This window comes from Culex pipiens, chromosome 2, assembly GCF_016801865.2.
Source record: "Culex pipiens pallens isolate TS chromosome 2, TS_CPP_V2, whole genome shotgun sequence".
NCBI classification, from domain to species: Eukaryota; Metazoa; Arthropoda; class Insecta; order Diptera; family Culicidae; genus Culex; species Culex pipiens.
Genome location: NC_068938.1, coordinates 199844105 through 199866586, shown reverse-complemented (window position 1 = coordinate 199866586; position 22482 = coordinate 199844105). Strand labels below are relative to the sequence as shown.

The 22482-nt window shown below is 36.0% G+C and overlaps 2 protein-coding genes across 5 annotated transcripts in view; one reads left to right on the top strand and one right to left on the bottom strand.

Moving 5' to 3' along the window:
* Window positions 1–10671, top strand: part of LOC120425534 (ankyrin repeat domain-containing protein 13D) — a 34481-nt gene extending 23810 nt beyond the window's left edge. For 3 of the 4 annotated variants that reach the window (XM_039590092.2, XM_039590091.2, XM_039590090.2), the window contains 3 exons: window positions 3975–5063; window positions 5126–5465; window positions 9712–10671. In XM_039590092.2, the coding sequence (XP_039446026.1) occupies window positions 3975–5063; window positions 5126–5465; window positions 9712–10003 (1721 nt within the window). In that variant the 3' untranslated portion in view covers window positions 10004–10671. Of the gene's footprint in view, window positions 1–3974; window positions 5064–5125; window positions 5466–5660; window positions 8385–9711 lie in introns of those variants that run through there. The other variant, XM_039590093.2, reaches the window with a different exon arrangement.
* Window positions 10672–13946: 3275 nt separating this feature from the next.
* LOC120425518 (F-actin-capping protein subunit beta) lies at window positions 13947–15407 on the bottom strand. The gene is made up of 3 exons (XM_039590067.2): window positions 15249–15407; window positions 14541–15125; window positions 13947–14464 (listed from the first exon to the last, which is right to left on the bottom strand). Exons 1-3 carry the CDS (start codon window positions 15249–15251, stop codon window positions 14225–14227), a joined length of 828 nt encoding a protein of 275 aa, XP_039446001.1. The 5' UTR covers window positions 15252–15407; the 3' UTR covers window positions 13947–14224.
* Between the last annotated feature and the right edge of the window lie 7075 nt (window positions 15408–22482).

Below are 22482 nucleotides of genomic sequence, written 5' to 3'. Positions count from 1 at the left end.
CTTGTTGTTATCAACCTAAACGCATATTTTTTCAATTATGAGTATAAATAGAGCTGTTTTCATGTTAAAAGTACCAAAAATGCTGAAGCCGTAAAAAATTATAATTAATCAAAACTATAGTTAATTGTACTTAACTGAAGCATCATAATTGCAGTTTGAAATAATATTTTATAATAATAAATCAATAACAAAACATTTTTTTAAATAAATATGCGTGGTTTTATCAGCAACTGTAAACAAATCTATTATATAGTTTCGGTCAACCATTTATGTAATTAATATGGAAAAATTTGCATCAAGATTACTTTTTTTAGTTATTTTTATGTTTATAGTGGTTTTTGAAACGTTTTCTCTGATCTTTTTCGGAAATAAATGTGTTTAAATGTCTGTTAGGTTTTTTGTTGTTTAAAGCCAAATTTGTTAACAAAACATATTTGTTTATAATGAAAAGTGAGCAAAATCCATCTTTTATTCATTATATCTATCATTAGACCTACACCATGCATCAAAACATCAAATATCGGTTAAATTTGGTATAAAAATAACAGTTTGCCTATAGTGGACCCGGGTCCACAATCGGATTATGGACCCGGGTCCACTATAGGAAAAGGGGGTCCATAACAAGGCAAAAAAACTTTTTTTTCAAATGGCTATTTTGCTGCTCAAAAACAAATAACTGATGAAACAAATAGTCAAAATTGTTCAAAAGACTTCAGATTTCATTGTTTTATACAAAGGGTTATGAAAAAGGTCTTAAAATATTGAAAATTTGTGAAAAATGTGCTTCGGCTCTACTAGGGGGTCCACTAATGGTTAAAATACCCTAATAAAATAAATTTTGCTCCAATAACATATTTTACCAGGTTACTCTAACGAAAGCAGTTTTGCACCGTTTGTGTGAGTATTCTGCGTGCGACATTCGCCACGTGTTTGCGATATGTCAGCTGTTTTAATATATTGCCTTTCTAAACCTGCTTGTGCTAGAGCTGTGTCTGTCGTCTACTACTAGACAACTGACCGGCATCAACATTTGGCAATGATGGCAAGAAACTTGATTCTGCTAATAGCTTGTTTGTTTTTTTATTCAAGCCGTTGCAAATATTTTTTAATGTTAATGTTAATCAGGGGCAAATTTTGTTTTTTTCTGAAAACTTCAAAATTTTAATGAAAATAGAAGTTAAATCAACTGAAAACAATCTAAAATGCATTTTCTGCATTGATAATCATGTTTAGCATGTTTGGGCTGGATTAAAAATATTTTGAATATTTATGAAATTACAATGCACCGCAAAAACATTTGTTTTTGCATAAAATTAAATTTTCGTAATACTTAGATATTTTGGAAACTAATGATCGCAAAAGAACTGGACTGCATTTTCAAACACTTTTTTTATTCAAATGTTGAAACTAGGATCGTACATTCAATTTTAAACTTTTATTTTATTTTATTTTTTGGGTCATAGAACTCAAATTTTATGTTAAAAATAAGAAAATTAAAAAATACCAAAACATTTTTTTTTGTTCATGATTCGATTATCCGAAGTCCCATACAAACCTTCGAATAATCGAACTTCGGATAATCGAAACTTCGGATAATCGAGGCTTCGGATTATTGAGTCTGGACTGTATATTTCAAATAGTTTTGGAATATTTTGTTGAATAGTGAAACTGAGGTGCTTGAAAAAAAAAATGATATAGTTATTTTTTTATCAAAAATTGCTAAATAACTGCAATGATGCAAATTTGATTTTTTATATCTGAGTAATTCTCTACAATTTCGGGAAAAGTAGTTTAAAAAAAATAAAAACTATAAATTTAAAAAAAATTAATAACAAGCCATATTTTTAACATTTTCACTTGAAAATGTGTTTTAAAATGCATTTTACACTAGTTCAGTTGTTATGCAATCATTAGTTTTCAAAAAATGTAAGATTTGACGAAAATAAAAATGTTGGCGAAAAAAAAACTTTTTTCGATAATAAACATCGAAAATTTTAAAAATTCAAAAGATTTTTAAATAAATCCAAGCATGCTAAAAATGCTTCTAAGCGCAGGGGAATGCATTTTAAATCGATTTCAGCAGATTGCGCTTAAGTTTCCTTTAAAAAAATTTATTGTTTTTGAAAAAAAAAAAAAAAATTGCCCTCTGATTTATCGGGCCAACTTTGAAGGGGAGGGAGACAAAAACTTTAAATAAAATTAGTTCCAGCCTTATCCAAATTTCGATATTTTTCAAAAAACAAAAAAAAATGTTTTCAAAAACTATGCTTCTTTAACCATATTTGTCACTATCACGCACAATGCCTCAGAAGAAGACTTTCTTAGTCTTAGTTTAGAAAAAAAATACGTTTTTTGGGAATTTTAATTTTAGTGAAAAAAAGACACCAAGTTGATCAGAAAATCCCTTCTCAAGATACAGAATTTTATACATTTATATAACCATTTTGTATGACCGTCGCCAAAATAAATGGTATAAATGGCGAATATGCGTATTCGCAAAGACTCTACTATGACACAGTAAATAATCGTAACAAAATTTTACTACATTTTCAAATGCAAAATTAGATTTGAGATCAAAAAGGAATTGACAACATTTTTGATAAAGTGTACGTTTCTTTTTCAATAACTAGAGGTAAAAATTCAAAGTTCCCTATACAAACTTATAGGAACTTTTCTGAATTTTTTGAAAAATGTTTTCTGGCTTAGGCACTATGCGAAAAAAAAACCAAACATTGCAAAATTTTCACAAAACCATACTTGAGGTGGATTTATCTCGAAAACGGTGCAATTCATAATATTTTTTTTATAATTTATTGATTTGAAATCTAATTTTTATCTGAAATTGCACGAAAGACACCAATTAATTAGAAATTCTGGTCGAATTCTGTTCTCGTGATTTCAGAATATTTACATTTTTTGTATAAACCGTAAAATGACTTGTTTGGTCATATAAAAAATACTAAAAATAACACTGACCTACAGAAATTTACAAAAATGAAACATAAACTTTGAGGTCCGTGCACATTGTAATTTTCAAAAATGTTTAGAGAAGGCCGAATGGGTTTTCTCCAAAGTTTGTATGGAGAATTAGGGCGGTACGTCGCTGTTGCATACAAGTAAACATTGCATCCAATATGTGGGAGTAATTAAATAATAAATATTAACTTAATATTTTTGATCGGAAAGCACGACGTCGTGAAAAATAATGCATAATGTGTAAAATGTTTAAAGTAATTACACGTTCTGCTATATAATACGTCTTTTCCATATCATCGTTGATCGAAAGGCACTCTGACGGTTTGGTCGTCGAAACTGCAGGCTCGTTGGGAGGGCGCCGGTATTAACTAATAAAACAGAGGTCTTCAGTGGTTAATTGGGCTCCCACTTATCATTTTTGATTCATTATTTAACTTCAGCTGATCTGGACATCAAAGTTCATGCTTCCCCTCGAGTTGAACCTGCGCAGATATGTTGTTGCTCGGTGTAATCGATGACCGACATGTTTAAGAATTGCTTTTCTTCTTTTCAATGATTTTTTTAAGATCAAAATTAGCAGAAAAAAAACTTTTGATGATTTGACAGTTTGGCAGTTTGCTTGTTTCGTTTGTTTACCTGTATCTGTTTGCAGAAACGTCATCCTACATACATCTAGAGTTTTTTTTGAATAGGTCCTATTAACATATGAAAGAAAATAGTTTATAGGACCTTTAAAAAAAAACTCTAGATTCTGCTTTGTTTGCGCACTTGCCGCAAACAAGTTTGCGAGCTTGGCAAACTGTCAAACACAAACAAGTTCGAGATTGTTTGTATGTTTGCCATAGTCTAATAGCTCCTTGAGATTTTTAATAAAATTACAACTAAAAGAAGCGTTATCAGTGACAAAATTATGGCGTGAATTTTAATTTATGGTGGAGAGTTTGTGGTCATGTTATTTTCTTTCCATATTCAATTCCAATTCCCTTTCCCCGTTGCAGTGGTCCAGGAAGCGGTCTGCTCCGGCGATACCCAGATCCTCACCGCCGTGCTGGAAGTTCGCGATCTCCAGCGCCACATCAAGCGCGTCTCGCACGTGCCCCAGCTGCTGCAGCACCTTCAGGACACGCCCGACTTTTACGTCGAGATGAAGTGGGAATTTACGAGCTGGGTTCCGCTCATGTCGCGGGTTTGTCCCAGCGACACGTACAAGGTGTACAAGCGCGGCTCGAACGTCCGGATCGACACGACGTTGCTTGGGTTTGATAACAACAGTTGGCAGCGGGGCAATCGGAGTTATATTTTTAAGGGGCATGCCGAGACGGCTACGATGATCGAGATTGACCACGATACGGGGGAGGTTTCGGTGGAGCACATGCGCAACCTGGAGGCGGAAGCGATCGATGGGATTCCACCGTCGAAGGAATCGGTGGCGTTGCGACTGCAGGCGCCGGTGATCTGCAATCACATCGACATGGACAAGATTAGCTTCGAGCGGAACAAGTCCGGGTTTTGGGGCTGGCGCAGCGAAAAGTCGGAGAACATTAACGGGTACGAGTGCAAGGTGTACGGCGCGAGTAACGTGGAGTTTATCACGCGAACTCGGAACGAACATCTGAGTGAGGAGCAGGCACGTATCAAGAGTTCGCGAACTCCACTGCAACACTTTCTGGGAATGGCCGAAGAGGACTACGACCACGCCGGTTCGAATGCCTCGCCAAGTGCACTTAAGGATTCCTGCGCGTCTCCGTTGCTGGTCGACAGCAACACCAACAGTCCGGTCCACGAGCCAACGACGTCGTCCTCGTCCAGCAGCAACGATTCCGCGATCGCCAAAGCTCCGAGTCCGGAGGAGTACTTCTCCGAGGGATTGGACCTGCAAGGACGGGACGTGGGCAAACCAAAGAGAGTTGCGGCCAAAGTACAGCGCTTCAAGGCCAACATTTGGCTCGGGGATGATTTCCCGATCAAGCTGCAGGAGCAAGTGTTGCCGATTCTGGATTTGATGTCGACGATGGCCAGTCCGCATGTGTCAAAGCTGAAAGACTTTATCACGATGCAGCTTCCGTCCGGGTTTCCGGTCAAAATTGGTGAGTCCTCCGCAACATAGCGTACAAAACTCTCCAGGATAAATCACAATCGCTTCTTCCAGAAATTCCCCTCTTCCACGTGTTGAACGCGGTCGTCACGTTCGGCAATGTGTTTGCGATCGAAACGCCGGTCGCGAATGTGACCTCGATCGAGGAGTCGGACGACCGGACCAGCTGCGTCATCGACGACTGCTGCTTCGACGTGCCGGCCGAGTACGTGCGCCGATCGAGCAGCGATTACCGCCGTCAGGTCACCTTCGAGGACGAGGACGAGCTGATGCAGTTTGCGATCCAGCAGAGCCTCGACTCGGGCAGCGAAAACGACGAGGTGGACATCTGGGAGGCACTCCGCGCCCAGCGACCCCTCACGCCCAACTTTTACGAGGACGAGCAGCTGCAGAGGTTAGTCGTGTTTGGATTGGATTGTCTCCCCAAATTACCAGCGTTTATTTCAATTTCTTAACTGGAAATGTTTTTATATTTTCTTCTGCATGCGATTTTTTACTTTTTGAATAATTTACTTCACCTTTCCACACTAACCCCGCTTGATTTGTACTGCTGTACTACTAACAAACAAAAATTTAAAAAAAAAATCAGCCCTGTCAAGACGGCAGACAGCAAGAAGGGTGGCGGCAACAACTCACTCAAGACCAGTGTGCTGTCGAATTCGCTCACCAAAAGCCCGCTGAAGAAGTTGTTTAGCAAAAGCAGCTAGAAAAAGACGAGGCTGGGCTGGGTTTTGTAGTTCATTTCGCTATGGAAGTAGTTTTGTGCCTTGGTAGAGAACTTGCTGACGCTTTGCGCAGAGTTGGAAAAAAATGCTTGAATCCGAATGTAAACTGTAACACCAACATATTACTGTAGATTAATAAAACTAGTTTTAAAAAATCATTTATTTATCCTGAGGTGGGCACTACACGACGCGAATCCCATACTCATATAAATAAGTATTTAAAATTAGTGTTTAAATTTAAAATTCAAAAAGAAAAGACTGTTCTGCTGTCCTTACTCAAACGAGAATTCAGCAAGATAAGTAAAAAAATCGCTATTGTACAGGATTCAGTACCACACCTTTTTTCAAACTTACAAATTTGGTTAATGTGCTATCCCATTACGAACCTGTTTCCAGAAATTAACGCAAACTATTTGAGAAACTTGCAAACTGCCAAAGTGACATAGATCATACATAATTTGTGTAATATTTGGTTCGAAGGGAGCTGCAAGATGTTTAAATTACAAGTTTTTGGAAAAAATGAGCAGGAATCAAAATTGTAATTTTCAAGGTTTTTGCAATTCGACTTCTTTTCGTATTTTTATTAGAATGAAACTATTACTTTAGAACGGTGTAATTTATTTTTAAAAAACGTTAAGTCATTTTCTATTGTAAATTCTTTTCAGCATTTAAAATGATTAAAACATTTCTTTTGACAATATTTTCGCTTTCTTTAACAAACATATTTTTTTTTTCAAAATTCATGTCTCTGGTACCAGATTCTGCCCCGTCCTAAACTCTAGCGAAAAAGATGCCTTTTTTAGCGCATAAAAAATATTTAAAAAAATTAAAAAGTACTTGTTTTGGAATTTCTACTTTTAGTACCGTCATCTGGGGCGCTTTAGCCAGGTTCTTGCTCTACATTTTGATATTTTTAATTGATTTCGGTTAGAATAGGTACAGTTCAACTAAATTTGTGCATCGACTTCCTTATTTGAGGCTTTAGAATGCTTTAAAAACTGCTATCCCTATTCAGACTGTGGTCCCGATTCGTCCCAGTTGACGGTTATAAAATAAAAATGTTTTTCCCCTAAGCTTAATCATAATCTACAACTTTGTCGAAGATACCAAATCGATAAAAAAAACCATTTCCAAGATACATAATTTGGAATACCGCCATTTTGTATGACCAGCTTGGAGCCTGGTGTGGAATATCTAATTATGAAAAATGCCATATTTTGACGTTTAATTTTTTTGACGTAGGGGAAAAAATAATCCAAACAAAAAAAGGAACAACTCGTCTCTTTGTATTCATAGTAATGCATTCTGCTAAAACGCTCAACCAAACCACAAAAAAAACACAAAATTAAAAATCTCGAATCAAAATTCTTTTTTCATTTCCGTTATGAACATTTTTACATTACCGGTCATTCTTCAGGCCTACTTGGTTTAGCTCAAATTTTCAGCACATGTTTCGAAAAACAATACTTTTTGTCACTGTTTTGGGTTTTTGAGTTGACCAAACACACGAAAGTTAACCTCAAGCGAGAGAAACGGAGTTGCAAAAAAAAGTTGTATGGAACTCGTTGCAAAACTCGGAAACCTACATTTTGCAACGCGTAGAATTTCCGATCAACTTGGTGTCTTCGGCAAAGTTATTAGTTATGGCTTTACAGGAAAAAATACTGTTACATTAAATGAAAAAAAAAACTTTAAAATAAAACCAAATCTGCAATAGTTGATTTGATTTATTTTTCAGTTTTCAAGACGAAAAAAAACTTTACACTCAGGAAAACAAAAATGTCCCACATGAATTTGAATTTTAAGTCAAAAATGGTTATGGTGTTACATTTTTTTTTTTTCATTTCGCATTTAACACCTTATATTTACTTGAAAAATTGTTCAAAATTGATGAACAATAAAAATCAGGAAAAATGTACAAAATTTTAAAAAGAAAATATTTTGTTAATCTCTTTGGAAGACACTTAAAAAACTAGCATTCCCAGATTTAATTCGTAACCTGGCCCCATACATGTTGCCATAATCGTAATCTTGTCCTGTCCTCTAATGGGACATTTTAGCGATTATTTTTCACTATAGGTTTTTTTTTGAATTGAACAAATTGTTGATTCTTTTGGTTTGGTCGAAACTTAGTAAATAAATAATACAGTTGTTCCACGTCAAACCAGTAGAATACAAATCCGAGTGCTCCTATTTGGCTCAAACATTGCCTAGAGTGGTCCAAAAAGGGCGTTTTTTGACATTTTCTAGAATAATATCCCCGTTCCAGGCAGAACATAATTTGAAATTTAATTTTAGCTTTTGAAAGAAAGGTTATTAGTAGGACTAAAAAGCTTTAAAAAACAACTAAATTTTCCAATTAAGGTCAAACAAAAAATTGAAAAAGTAAGCGATATTTGTTAGATTGAAGGTCTCGTAACCAAATTGTCGAAAATGCCCAATCACTTGGCCCATGACTGCATTCAAATGATTGCTGTCATCACAATTACCCACACAAGCAAGAAAGAGATAGTGTAGTGTCGCCGGACTACTTGAGTGTTGAGAGCGGCATTCTCTCGTGTCAACTTCGTGTGTATCAACCGTTGGGCGTAACTTCATGATTCGAAATCCGGACACTTAGTAGATTACCATTTTTAATATAGCTGGCAAAAAATCATGTAACAAGTTGGAAATGTAGGAATATCAACAGGATGTTGTAAAAACAGTCAGTTTTAAGAGAATGCATGTAAAATATGTCTTTTTTTTAACAAATTTTCTTCAGATTTTTTAAATTAAATTGACTTGTTGTGCTTCGAATCCCGGACACTGATAAAAGCTGATTCGAAATCCAGACACTTTTGCTTCGAATTCCGGACACTCGATGTTGCGTATGAACCGCACAAATGTGGACTGAAATGTTAGTGAATAGCAATTTTTAGGTCTCAAATAAGCTGTTAACATCAGAACAATCGATATTTTATATAAGAATTTGCTAGAATTAAAGAAAATCAAAACATTAAATTTCTGCTTTGCCTTCCCGGTGCATCGGACGCCTATGAAATATTTCAGTGAAATGTTTCACATTTTTGGTAAACTTATAACTTTATTTTATATAATTGTTTTGGCATCAACTATAGCATTCAAACAAACTTTAAATGAAAGTTGATGTAAGAATTCATCAAATAACACAGTTTTGACATTCATAATGCGAACTTATATCCAAATAATTGATAAAACAAGATGAGGTGTCCGGGTTTCGAAGCGTCCGGGAATTCGAATCATGACGTTATCCAAATGACGATAGCTGACTCCCGAGATCTTTCAAATATCGGCCATTTCTGTCAGTAAACGATCCCTTTTCAAGCATTGCTCCCAACCAACTTTAAACAGTGATGCCAGTTCTTCAGAAATGTGCAAAAGAATGCCTCAAGACAATTACTATCCAGGTTTTTAAGCGAAGATGGCGTTCGAATGTTGAACGTCCGAAATGTCAAAATCGCGCATTAGCACCAACATTAGAAAAAATGCAGCTGTCATGTCATGGCACACTTTTTTCGTAATGTTGGTACCACTGCGTGATTTTGACATTTCGGGCGTTCACCATTCGAACGCCATTTTTGCTTCAAAAGCTTAGATTCCTAGTGAATGGTGGGTTAGTTCTTTGGTCGCTTTGTCTAAGCATCCTTCTTATCAATGGCCAGACCTACTGCGTAAAGTTCACCGCAAAGCTGATTCGCTGAGCACGATTATTCAAGCCTGGCTTAAATTCACAAATACAAATACATTTTGCTAACTTTTTGGTTAAAGCTTCGCATGAACCACCTAACCCTCTAACTTTGTACAACACAAAAACACAAAGATCCTCCCACCCACCCACACACACACACCACTATCGCTAGAGGAAACCAACTCGCTTCTATGTGTTGTAATCCACAGAGCTTTGCAAGAATCACTGATCACGGGCTATCAGCAGCAACAGCAACAGCAACAGCATAGTGGTGATGCTAGCAGCGGAGATCTTGTTGTACCTGCTCGACCTGCTGGCCTCGACAATGGCCAGGTCGCCGCCGCTCTGGACGAAGTGGACAGCATACCGGACTACCTCGACCCGAACCTGGAGCTAGCGATCAAGCTGAGCCAGGAGGAGGAACGACGCCGCGAGGAGGAACGCAAACGGGAAGAGGAAATGCTGGCCGAGGTGCTGCGGCTCAGTTTGGAGGAGAAGTAGAGCCACTTGCGGTAGGTTCCGTTTGCTTCCAAACACTTGATTCCAAAAAACAAAAAGGCAGTCACCCCCTTCCCTAAGCGATTGATGACGACAGGAACGGCAAGGTTCAACAGAAGAGGAAAAAATATGTCTAAATTCGAATATAGGATATTCGTGCAGTGTGTAACAATTAACTATTGGTAAACGACGTATATTTATTATCACTAGCCATTTTTTCATAATATTTATACAATAGTGATTGTGAAAGAATAAAAAATAACTTTTTTATATATTGTATCCTATGTATAGAGTTAGAATCGCTGCTAAGAGAAAAAAAAAACAAGAAAGGTATAAAACCAACAAGCTACACAGAAAACAAACGACACTATTTCAGCAGGTGCACCGAAAATAAGTTAACTTTAATATAAATATTCTATTCAAACTATTTTATACACAATTAACCATACCTTTTTCTCGGTACTTTAATTTTCCAATTTCTCAGTGATAAAGCAAGAGTGAGTGTACCAAAAATTGTACTGCATACCCAGAAATTATTCTATTGCATGTTAAACGAAAAGCTACTTTCCATTTTTTTCTTAATACTATTCGTTTTGAATAAGTTATTCAATTATAATTATGAATAAACACCTAATAAAAAAACATAATCTAATTTGTATCTTCAACGAAAATGTTGTCTCTTTTACTGAGTTGATCGCAGTTTTGAAGAAGCATATCTTACTAAAGATTTTTTTGTGAAAATCCTATTAACAAATTAAGGGTGCACAGCAACGATGGAAGTTGTTGTCTTCTTATTCTAAAATTGTCAAACTTACGGACCCAATCCTGCAATAACGGGATTGTAAAATTAATCAAACTTTGTTGTAAATTACTTTGTGAACAGTACTTTAGGGGATGAATATAAAAATATTTCGATAGTACCCGTAGTTTTCAAGAGACTAAAATGTCTGTAACAAAAATCTGGGTGCAAAAGCTCTGGTTGATGTGCACCGTTAAAATATTTACCCGTGTTTAAATGCATAATTCAAATAATCTTCATTTTGAAATATCATCAACAACAACAACAAATATCTCGAGTGACGAAACGGCCTACTTTTCTTTACAGAATGGAACATTATTACCTTTCAAAACCAGTGCTGAAAAGTTATAAGTTGGGTGTTGAAAAGTTGAACTTTCCAGCATTAGTATCGAAAAGAAACTTTTTTCAAAACTAAAACTAAAAAGTCCGTTGCAAATATTTTTTGAAGTTTATGTCCCTCGACTCTGACCAAAATGGAGGGTGGGCAAAAAAATAAAAAAGTATAAAAAATTAAATTACGAGCCATGGATTCAACATTTTAATGAAACAAGTGTTTTAAAATGCACCTGTCCAGTTGTTTTGCCATCATTAGTTTCCAATATATCTAAGTATTGACAAAAAAAATATTTTTTTTTTGCTGAAAATAATTTTTTTGCGGTACATTGGAATTTCTTAAATATTTTCAAGCCCAAACATGCTAAATATGATTATCAATGCAGAACAATTCATTTTAGATTGTTTTCAGTTGATTAGACTTCTATTTTCATGGAAATTTTGAAGTTTTTTGGATTTTTTTGCCCCTTGGTTATTTAGACCAATTTTAAAATTGGAGGCGACATAAACTTTGAAAAATATTTGCAAAAAACTAAAAACTAAAAACTAAAAACTAAAAACTAAAAACTAAAAACTAAAAACTAAAAACTAAAAACTAAAAACTAAAAACTAAAAACTAAAAACTAAAAACTAAAAACTAAAAACTAAAAACTAAAAACTAAAAACTAAAAACTAAAAACTAAAAACTAAAAACTAAAAACTAAAAACTAAAAACTAAAAACTAAAAACTAAAAACTAAAAACTAAAAACTAAAAACTAAAAACTAAAAACTAAAAACTAAAAACTAAAAACTAAAAACTAAAAACTAAAAACTAAAAACTAAAAACTAAAAACTAAAAACTAAAAACTACAAACTACAAACTAAAAACTAAAAACTAAAAACTAAAAACTAAAAACTAAAAACTAAAAACTAAAAACTAAAAACTAAAAACTAAAAACTAAAAACTAAAAACTAAAAACTAAAAACTAAAAACTAAAAACTAAAAACTAAAAACTAAAAACTAAAAACTAAAAACTAACAAATAAAAACTAAAAACTAAAAAACTAAAAACTAAAAACTAAAAACTAAAAACTAAAAACTAAAAACTAAAAACTAAAAACTAAAAACTAAAAACTAAAAACTAAAAACTAAAAACTAAAAACTAAAAACTAAAAACTAAAAACTAAAAACTAAAAACTAAAAACTAAAAACTAAAAACTAAAAACTAAAAACTAAAAACTAAAAACTAAAAACTAAAAACTAAAAACTAAAAACTAAAAACTAAAAACTAAAAACTAAAAACTAAAAACTAAAAACTAAAAACTAAAAACTAAAAACTAAAAACTAAAAACTAAAAACTAAAAACTAAAAACTAAAAACTAAAAACTAAAAACTAAAAACTAAAAACTAAAAACTAAAAACTAAAAACTAAAAACTAAAAACTAAAAACTAAAAACTAAAAACTAAAAACTAAAAACTAAAAACTAAAAACTAAAAACTAAAAACTAAAAACTAAAAACTAAAAACTAAAAACTAAAAACTAAAAACTAAAAACTAAAAACTAAATACTAAATACTAAATACTAAATACTAAATACTAAATACTAAATACTAAATACTAAATACTAAATACTAAATACTAAATACTAAATACTAAATACTAAATACTAAATACTAAATACTAAAAACTAAAAACTAAAAGCTAAAACTTAAAAACTGAAAACTAAAAATTAACAACTAACAAGTAACAACTAAAAACGAAAAACTTAAAACTAAAAATTTGAAACTAAAATCTAAATACTGAAAATTTAAACACAAAAAGACAAATAATCCCTTCAATCAGAGGGCACTTTTTTTCAAAGGCTACCGAAAAAATAAAAAAAGTTAAAAATTGAAATTACAGACCACAATGTCAACATTTGAATGAAAAAAGTGTTTTAAAATTCATCATACACCTGTCCAGTTGTTTTGCAATCATTGATTTCCAAAATTTCTATGTACCGACGAAAATTTTATTTTTGCGAGAAAAAAAGTTTTTGCGGTGCTGTTTCATAAAAGTTCAAAATATTTTCAGACGAGTCCAAACATGTTTAATATGATTATCAATGCAGAAAAAGGCATTTTAGATTGTTCTCAGTTCTATTTCCATTGAAATGTTAATATTTTTTAGAAAACATTTTTTTTTGCCCCCTGATTTTTCGGACCAAGTTTGAAAGGGGGGGGGTCGACATAAACTTTGAAAAATATTTGCAACGGCCTTATAGCAAGCAAATATTTTCGTTTTTTAAGTTTTATTCTTTGAAAGCAAAGATTCTAAACCTCTGATATTAATATATTTGAAGGTGCCAAAAAATTTAACTGTTGCAAAATTTTCTGATCTTTTCTATAAAAATATTGCATTTTTTTTTTAATTTAGACATCGTGAAATATCTATTCCAAACCTTTTCAAAAGTTAAGCTTCATTTCAAAATTTTGAAATTTTTTGTATTGAAGAGATCAGAAAATTTTGCGAAAGTTTAAATTTTCAACATTGAAAATCGAATAATATTATCAATTCAAGCTCAATTTTTGGACCCAATTACCTACAAGTTTGCCGATGACACCAAAATTGATCAGAAAACCTCTGCTCAAGATACAGAATTTCATATATTTATGTACCCATTTTGTATGACCAGCCGCCACAATTGTATGGAGACTAGTATGGAAAATCTAATGATGCAAAATGCGTGAACAAAGTTTCATCAAAATCAAAAAAATGAAATTTTGAAAATCATTTCATCTACTTACCAAAACAAACCTAACAAACCGGCGAACCAATAAAAACACAAATTCCAATTTCTTCCGGTTAATTAACTGTGAAAAATTTATTTCGAAAAAAGGTTTTTCCATGATGCGGGGATACATTGTTCTGCTTTTCTACTGTGTTTTTGTTTGTCTTCGTCTTGTTCGTTCGTTTCGTCTTCTTTAGCACACGATTGATTAATAAAAGAAAAGGAAAAATCATATAATTCGAAAACATCATCATTATCATTATCGGTTGTGTTCCATCCTGCTCGCGCTTCTGCTTTTTTTTTGTTAGAATAGAATAAAAGGGAGAGAGAGAGAGCCGCGCCTTAGTTCTCGCCCTTGCCGGTACGCCGTAGCAGAGCCGCCGCCAGGTCCTTCTTCATCGCGGCCTGCTGGTTGGTGTCGGCCAGCGACTGGATGCTGCGCAGCCCGTTGACTATGTCTTTGGTTTTGCCAAAGTAGATCTCGTTCAGCGTGTTGCGGATCTTGTTCTCCATGTCCTCGACGATGCGCCCGATGTTGGCGATGTGGGGGCTGCTCTCGCTGACCGGCGCGTCCTGCTCGATCTAAGGGAGTGGGATTGGGGGAAACGGGTTTAATGGTTGCGTTGAGCAGAGTTAACAGGCGTGTGGATAGCGTTACCTGTCTGGTCAAACTGCCGCCCAGGTTGATGGTTCCGGACGACTGTTTGTGCGTCTGCAGCCACAGCATGGCCGTCGACGTGAGCTTGTAGTGGGCGGTCCGGCCGGAGCTCTTCTCCTGGACCTCGACGACGTGGATCGAGTCCCAGCAGCCCTTGGTCTTCTGATTGCCCTCGCCCGCCTTCTTGATCAGGATGACCCCGGCAAAGCCGTGGTCCAGGTCCCACAGGTAGGCCGAGGACACGCCACCCTCGTAGTACATCTCGCGGTACTGGTCAAAGGCATGGTTCGCTTCAATCTCGAGCTTGCGGAGCCGCTCCGACGGCATCGAACCGTCCTCCAGGGGCGGGTCGTACGTGTTGGACCACGGCGAGCGGTATGAGTCACCGTCGCGGTTGTAATCGCACAGCAGATAGTCCTTGCCCGTTTCCTTGTCTTTCGCGATCTTGAGCGGCTGATCGATCGAGGTCAGCAGGTCCTCGCACAGGGCCGGGGCCAGGTCGATCAGATCGATCAGGTTCTTCTCGATCTGCTGCGGGGGGAGCCGTCTCATCAGATCCAGGGCACAGTCCATCTGCTGTTCGGTCTACACAAACAGGGCAACAGAGCAAGGAAGAAAGAGCAAATTATTTGGGGAGTGTTATCAGCCGTCGTTACGGGGGCGGTTCCGGACCGTAATCCGCCGCCGCTGGCCACCATCCGCACTTACCATGTTGCGTACGACGCTCTGTGTTTATCTTCTATCGGAAAAACTTGAACAACTGGTCACTATTTGCAATTATTTATTAAAAACTTTGAACTCTGAAAAATTTTGCGATTTGAATTGTCACAAATCGAGTCATCCACTTTTGACGTTTGGAACGAAACGAAAGTGGAATGAAACCTGTCAAAGGTGGATTTCTCAAAAGGGCGTATCTTTAGATGAGGGCAAAATAATGCATGCACGCAAAACGGACATTAGGTATAAATTCCTAATTTTTAGTATTTTTTGAACTTATGTTCTAGCTTGTCAAATTATACCTAAAAATTAGTATTTTTTTCTTCCTAAAATTTAGGATTTTTTTAGAACACTGAAGTACTTCTTAAAAATTCCTAAATTTTAGTATTTTTTTTAGTTCTAAAATTGCGATTCACGTTTTGACAAGTCAAAACAAAATAATTTCGTGGCTGTGAGTTGGTGTTCCGCAGTGCTGCTGAAAACTTAGGAACTTTGGCAAGGTAAGTTTTGTGCAGGAAGAAAAGTGGCTCTCCGGTTCTGCACGGAGAACGGAACCCGGAGCATCCTTGTTAGAGGAAGTGTGGCTCGCGTACTTGTGGAAGAGGAGGAGGAGGAGGACGGAACCTTCAACTCCCGGCGGAATTAAAAAAGCCGCCACTTCCCTCTCGTGCTCTGGAGGACGGATCTCGGGACGGATATTTGCGGAAGAGCTGGAAAGGGGAAGTATAAACGGACCCCAACCGTGGAGATTGTGCGACCATGGCGATTGTGTGAATGAAAAGTTGTATCGAGTTTGAGTTTGACGAACCAATTTTTATCTTTTTGTGATTTGGTTGGACGTTGCGGGTGTGTGTATGTATGCGTTTGAGAAAGTGTTCGTGTGTGTGTGTGTGTGTGTGTGTGTGTGTGTGTGTGTGTGTGTGTGTGTGTGTGTGTGTGTGTGTGTGTGTGTGTGTGTGTGTGTGTGTGTGTGTGTGTGCTCGTGTGTGCTCGTGTGTGTATGAGAGACTGAAAGTGAATGGGTGGGGGTAGACGAAGAGAAAGAGAGAAATAAAATGAAAGTGGGAGAGAGAAGAGGAGAGGGAGAGAAAAAGTGGGAAAGAAGAAAGAAGAAGAGGGAATGAAAGAGAGCGAAAATGGGAAAGGGAGAGAGAAAGTAGAAAAGGGAGAGAAAGGGGGAGTTTGTGAGAGAAGGCTGGAGGGGAAGAGCGAAAGAAAATGTGGGAAAGAGATAGGGTGAGGGTAGAGGAAGAGAGAGATAGAAAGTAAGAGAGAGAGAAAGTGGGAGTGAGAGGGGCAAAGATGAAGAAAGAGAGAGATAAGAGATATAGTTGGAGAGAGAGTAGGAGATGGAGAGATAGTAGGAGAGGGAGAGATGGTAGGAGAGGGAGAGATAGTAGGAGAGGGAGAGAGATATTAGGAAAAGGAGAGAGAGTAGGAGAGGTAGAGAGAAGGTGGGAAAGAGAGAGGTGAGAAAATATAGGAGAGAAAGAAAGGGAGAGAGGGTAGGAGAGAAAGAGAAAAAGTTGAATTGAGAGGAAGGGAAGAGAGAGATAGCAGGGAACAGGAAGAGCGAGAAAATAGAAAGAGAGGGGAGAGAGAGAAAATTTTAAAAATCTCTAATTCCAAACATTTTAAAACTCCAAAAATCTTATATTCTACAATTCCAAATATTTAAAGATTAAAATGTTGAAAGTGTAAAAATATTAAAATATTAAAATAATAAAAGATATTTAAAATAAATAAATATTGAAATATTAAAGATATATTAAATAATATTATACAAAATTATAATGTTGAAATATTCAAATCATTAAATATTTATTTTAGGTACGTACATTTATGCAAAAGTTGTGTTTTATGTAAATAAAAATATTAATATCATTTAAAATTTTGTTTTTCTTCTGCCAGCATAACTCTTGGAAAATACCTAATTAAAAAATGAAAATATTGAAATATCAAAATATTAAAATATTGAAATATTAAAATATTAGAATATTAAAATATTGAAATATTGAAATATTAAAATATTGAAATTTTAAAATATTAAAACATTAAAATATTAAAATTTTAAAATATTAAAACATTAAAATATTAAAATATTAAAATATTAAAATATTAAAATATTAAAATATTAAAATATTAAAATATTAAAATATTAAAATATTAAAATATTAAAATATTAAAATATTAAAATATTAAAATATCAAAATATCAAAATATTAAAATATTAAAATATTAAAATATTAAAATATTAAAATATTAAAATATTAAAATATTAAAATATTAAAATATTAAAATATTAAAATATTTAAATATTAAAATATTAAAATATTTAAATATTAAAATATTAAAATATTAAAATATTAAAATATTAAAATATTAAAATATTAAAATATTAAAATATTAAAATATTAAAATATTAAAATATTAAAATATTAAAATATTAAAATATTAAAATATTAAAATATTAAAATATTAAAATATTAAAATATTAAAATATTAAAATATTAAAATATTAAAATATTAAAATATTAAAATATTAAAATATTAAAATATTAAAATATTAAAATATTAAAATATTAAAATATTAAAATATTAAAATATTAAAATATTAAAATATTAAAATATCAAAATATTTAAATATTTAACTACTGAAATATTAAAATACTGAAATATTTAACTATTAAAAAATTAAAACATAAAAAAACCAAAATATTTATAAAAAAGATAAATTTAATATTAAAAATAAAGATGCATTGAAAAAATAAAATATAATTTAAATTTTAATATTCATTTTTAGGTGAGAACATTTATGAATTAGTTGTGTTTGATATAAATAAAAATATTAATATCATATAAACCATTGTTTTCTTCTGCCTGCATATCTAATTTGATCTTTGATTATTCTTAAGTATAAGTAATTTTCGATCCCTCACGTTTATAGAAAATACCTCAAATTTAGGTATTTATGCCTAGAAATAAGGAATAAATGGTCCGCCATCTTTGATTATACCTGATTATCAGTAATTTTGGATCCCTCACTTTTCCAGAAAATACCTCAAATTTAGATTTTTTTACCTAAAAATTAGGAATAATAATGGTCCGCCATCTTGGATTATACCTGAATATCAGTAAATTTGGATCCCTCACTTTTCCAGAAAATACCTCAAATTTATGTATTTATACCTAGAAATAAGGAATAATCATGGTCCGCCATCTTGGATTATACCTAAATATCAGTAATTTTGGATCCCTCACTTTTCCAGAAAATACCTCAAATTTAGGTATTTATACCTAGCAATAAAAAATAACCATGGTCCGCCATCTTGGATTATACCTAAATATTAGTAATTTTGGATCTTTAACTTTTTCTGAAAATACCTCAAATTTAGGTATTTATTCCTAAAAATTAGGAATAATAATGGTCCGCCATCTTGGATTATACCTGAATATCAGTAATTTTGGATCCCTCACTTTTCCAGAAAATACCTTAAATTTAGGTATTTATACCTAGAAATAAGGAATGATCATGGTCCGCCATCTTGGATTATACCTGAATGTCAGTAATTTTGGATCCCTCACTTTTCCAGAAAATACCTCAAATTTAGGTATTTATACCTAGCAATAAGGAATAACCATGGTCCGCCATCTTGGATTATACCTAAATATCAGTAATTTTGGATCCCTCACTTTTCCAGAAAATAACTCAAATTTAGGTATATATACCTAGAAATAAGGAATAATCATGGTCCGCCATCTTGGATTATACCTAAATATTAGTAATTTTGGATCCCTCACTTTTTCTGAAAATACCTCAAATTTAGGTATTTATTCCTAAAAATTAGGAATAATAATGGTCCGCCATCTTGGATTATACCTTAATATCAGTAATTTTGGATCCCTCACTTTTCCAGAAAATACCTCAAATTTAGGTATAAATACCTAGAAATAAGGAATAACCACGGTCCGCCATCTTGGATTATACCTAAATATAAGTAATTTTGGTCCCCTCACTTTTCCAGAAAATACCTCAAATTTAGGTATTTATACCTAGCAATAAGGAATAACCATGGTCCGCCACCTTGGATTATACCTAAATATTAGTAATTTTGGATCCCTCACTTTTTCTGAAAATACCTCAAATTTAGGTATTTATTCCTAAAAATTAGGAATAATAATGGTCCGCCATCTTGGATTATACCTTAATATCAGTAATTTTGGATCCCTCACTTTTCCAGAAAATACCTCAAATTTAGGTATAAATACCTAGAAATAAGGAATAACCACGGTCCGCCATCTTGGATTATACCTAAATATAAGTAATTTTGGTCCCCTCACTTTTCCAGAAAATACCTAAAATTAAGGTATTTTAGTTCTACAATTATACCTAAAATATAGGAATTCTCGTACTAAAACGCTATTAGTAATTTTATTACTAATAGCCGATTAGTAATAAAATAACTTATTGCAGTCAGGTTCGATTATACCTAAAAATTAGGAATTTATACCTAATGTCCGTTTTGCGTGGCAAGCAAGTAAAAGTCTGCATGGGTAGAAAAAAAGTCTGCAAAGTTTACAATTCGCAAATATATTTAGATTTCATTCAATTGGGTCCTAAAATGAAGCTTAGATTGCTGATATTATTGTTCACAGCGATAAAGCTTATTTTTCTGAATACAATGACCCTTTGTACGACCATAAAGAGCTTAAAATGGATTTTTAAATCAATTTTGAAAAATTAACCTCGCGGTTCTTCTTGACAGAAAAGCTCCTACTTGACAGGTCGTTCCAAGGGGACCATAGTTGATCCATCGAAAAAATGTTGTCTTGTCAAAAAAAAAATTTGCATTAAAATGAAAAAAAGTGATTATTCAATTCAATTCAATTCAATTGGTGTTTATTAGAATTTAGCAGTTCTGCTCCAGGATGTTACATTTGCAATTCAGAGATTTGGAGAACCTTTCAACTGAGATCAATTCATAAGCCTTTACAGGGAGGGTACATGTTTCTAAGTTTAGATTTTGCTAGCTGCGTGCTCTTTTAGGGAAAATAAATTTTGAGAAAAACCCTAGATCTATGTTTGGCTTAAGACTAATATCACAGTTGTTGACGGAGGAGTGCTTCGATGAGCGGATTCGTTGACATCCCACAGGAAGTCCTGAAGGTTCTCGTTGCCTTTTCGATGCTTGCGTCGATGGTGTCGACGCCGGCCAGCTCGTGTAGATCGTCGGTCGGGTACCACGGGTCCAGGTTGTGCACCATCTTGAGCAGCTTGTTCTGCTTCACCTGGAGTCGCTTACGGTGCGATTTGGCGCAGTTGCCCCAGACCGCAGCAGCGTAGGTCAGCATTGGACGGATGATGCACTTGACCACGAGCGACTTGTTCTTGATGCTCAGCTTCGATCGCCGATTCAGCAGGGAGTAGAGCGCCTTGGTGGAACGATCCACCTTCTCGATGATGTTGTTCACGTGCTTGTCGTACTTCAGCTTCTTGTCATGCACCACACCCAGGTACCTGACCTCGTCGTCCCACGACGCAGGCTGGCCGTTGACGCTGATCGATCTGCGGGGAAGGTGCCGAGCAGCACGCCTCCTGGTGAAGAAGATGGACTGGGTTTTCCCAGCGTTCAGCTTGATGCGCCACTTCCGCTGAAACTCCTCAAGGTTGTTCTGTGCCGCTTGTAGGTGGGTGACGACGATCTTCGGGTCCTTGTCCGATGCCAAGTATGCAGTGTCATCCGCAAAGAATGCGTACGACACTCCATCGATCATCGGCACGTCGGAGGTAAGGATGTTGTAGAGAGTCGGGCTCAGCACTGATCCTTGGGGCACGCCGAAGGGGATGTTGTGGACGGAGGAACGCTCGCCATTCACCGTCACCGTAAACGACCGATTCGTCAGGAACGATTCGACGATCTTGACCAGGAACGACTGGAGGTTCGAGCGGAAGAGCTTGTAAACCACGGCGTCCTGCCACACGGAGTCGTAGGCCTTTTCGACGTCGAGAAGGATCATGCCGGTCGATTTCCCCGCCAGGAAGCCGCGCTTCACCATCTCCGAGATACGGGCGAGTTGGTGCACCGTTGAGTGCCCCGGCTTGAAGCCGAACTGCTCGTGTGGGATGAGTTGCTCCGCCTCCAGGTGACGGTTTATCCGGGCGAGGATCACCCGTTCCAGGAGTTTGCTCAGGCTGCTCAAAAGGCTGATCGGGCGATAATTACCTGGGTTGGTTATGCCCTTGTTCGCCTTTGGGATGGCGATCACGTTCGCGTGCTTCCAGCCGGTCGGAAAGTAGCCCAAGGCCAGGCAAGCGTTAAAGATTTTGGTCAAGACGACCAACCCTTTTCTTGGCAGCTGCTTGAGGCACGTATTCCGGATTCCGTCTTGCCCAGGAGACTTCCGGTTTTTGAGTGTGCGGATGATCGCCTTGACCTCTTTCGGCTTAACAAGGGCGGCCGGAGGCACGGGAGGAGTTGTCGCTCGGATATGGTCAAGCGCGTTCTCCACAGCGGCCGATGTTTCGGGATCACCTGGTTGCTCGTTGTTGTGGGCAGCGGCGAACGCACTCGCGAGCGCTTCGGCTTTTGCTGAAGGGCTCGCTACGAGGTCTCCGTTGACGTTCAGCGGGGGGCTGTACTTGACCGTGTTCCGGAGGTTGCGGGTAAGCTTCCAGAACTTGTTGCTGCCGTTGTCCAGCGTCCTTAGCAAGGAGCCGAAGTTTTTGTAGCGGTGTTCGGCGCTTTTGGTGCTGATGACGTTGTTCAGGTGGGTCACCACCGCTCCGATGAGCGGGTCCCGTCTTCGAATGAACTGTCTACGCCGCACGTTCCTCAGCCGGATTAGCAGTTTCAGCTCGTCGGGAATGTCCTTCTTCTGAGGTAGGAACCTACGCGAAGGGACAGCGGATTCCTCAGCAGCTTTGAGGATGGCGGTGAACTTGTCGATGGCGTCGTCGATTTTCTCTGAGCGATGTAGAGTGTTGATCCTGCTAGCGTTAAGGTCGACCTCCCGCTCGATCGAGCGAGCAAAAGTGCTCCAGTTCGCTCTGTCGAAGCATCGGACGAGTCTTCCAGCCGGGGCGACTGGAACATCAACGTCGATCGTAAAGGTGACCGGCAGATGGTCCGACGACAGTTCAACGTGCGTTATCGGCTGCGACATCTGCACCTGGTTGTTTGAAATGACCAGGTCCAACGTGGAAGGCCTCCCTCGTCCAGCGGGG

What these genes read in the sequence shown, in the direction of transcription:
- LOC120425518 (XM_039590067.2), bottom strand. An exon ending in GCGGCAGTTTGACCAGACAG is followed by an intron (nt 14,465 to 14,540) that starts GTAACGCTATCC and finishes CCACTCCCTTAG; the next exon opens with ATCGAGCAGGACGCGCCGGT.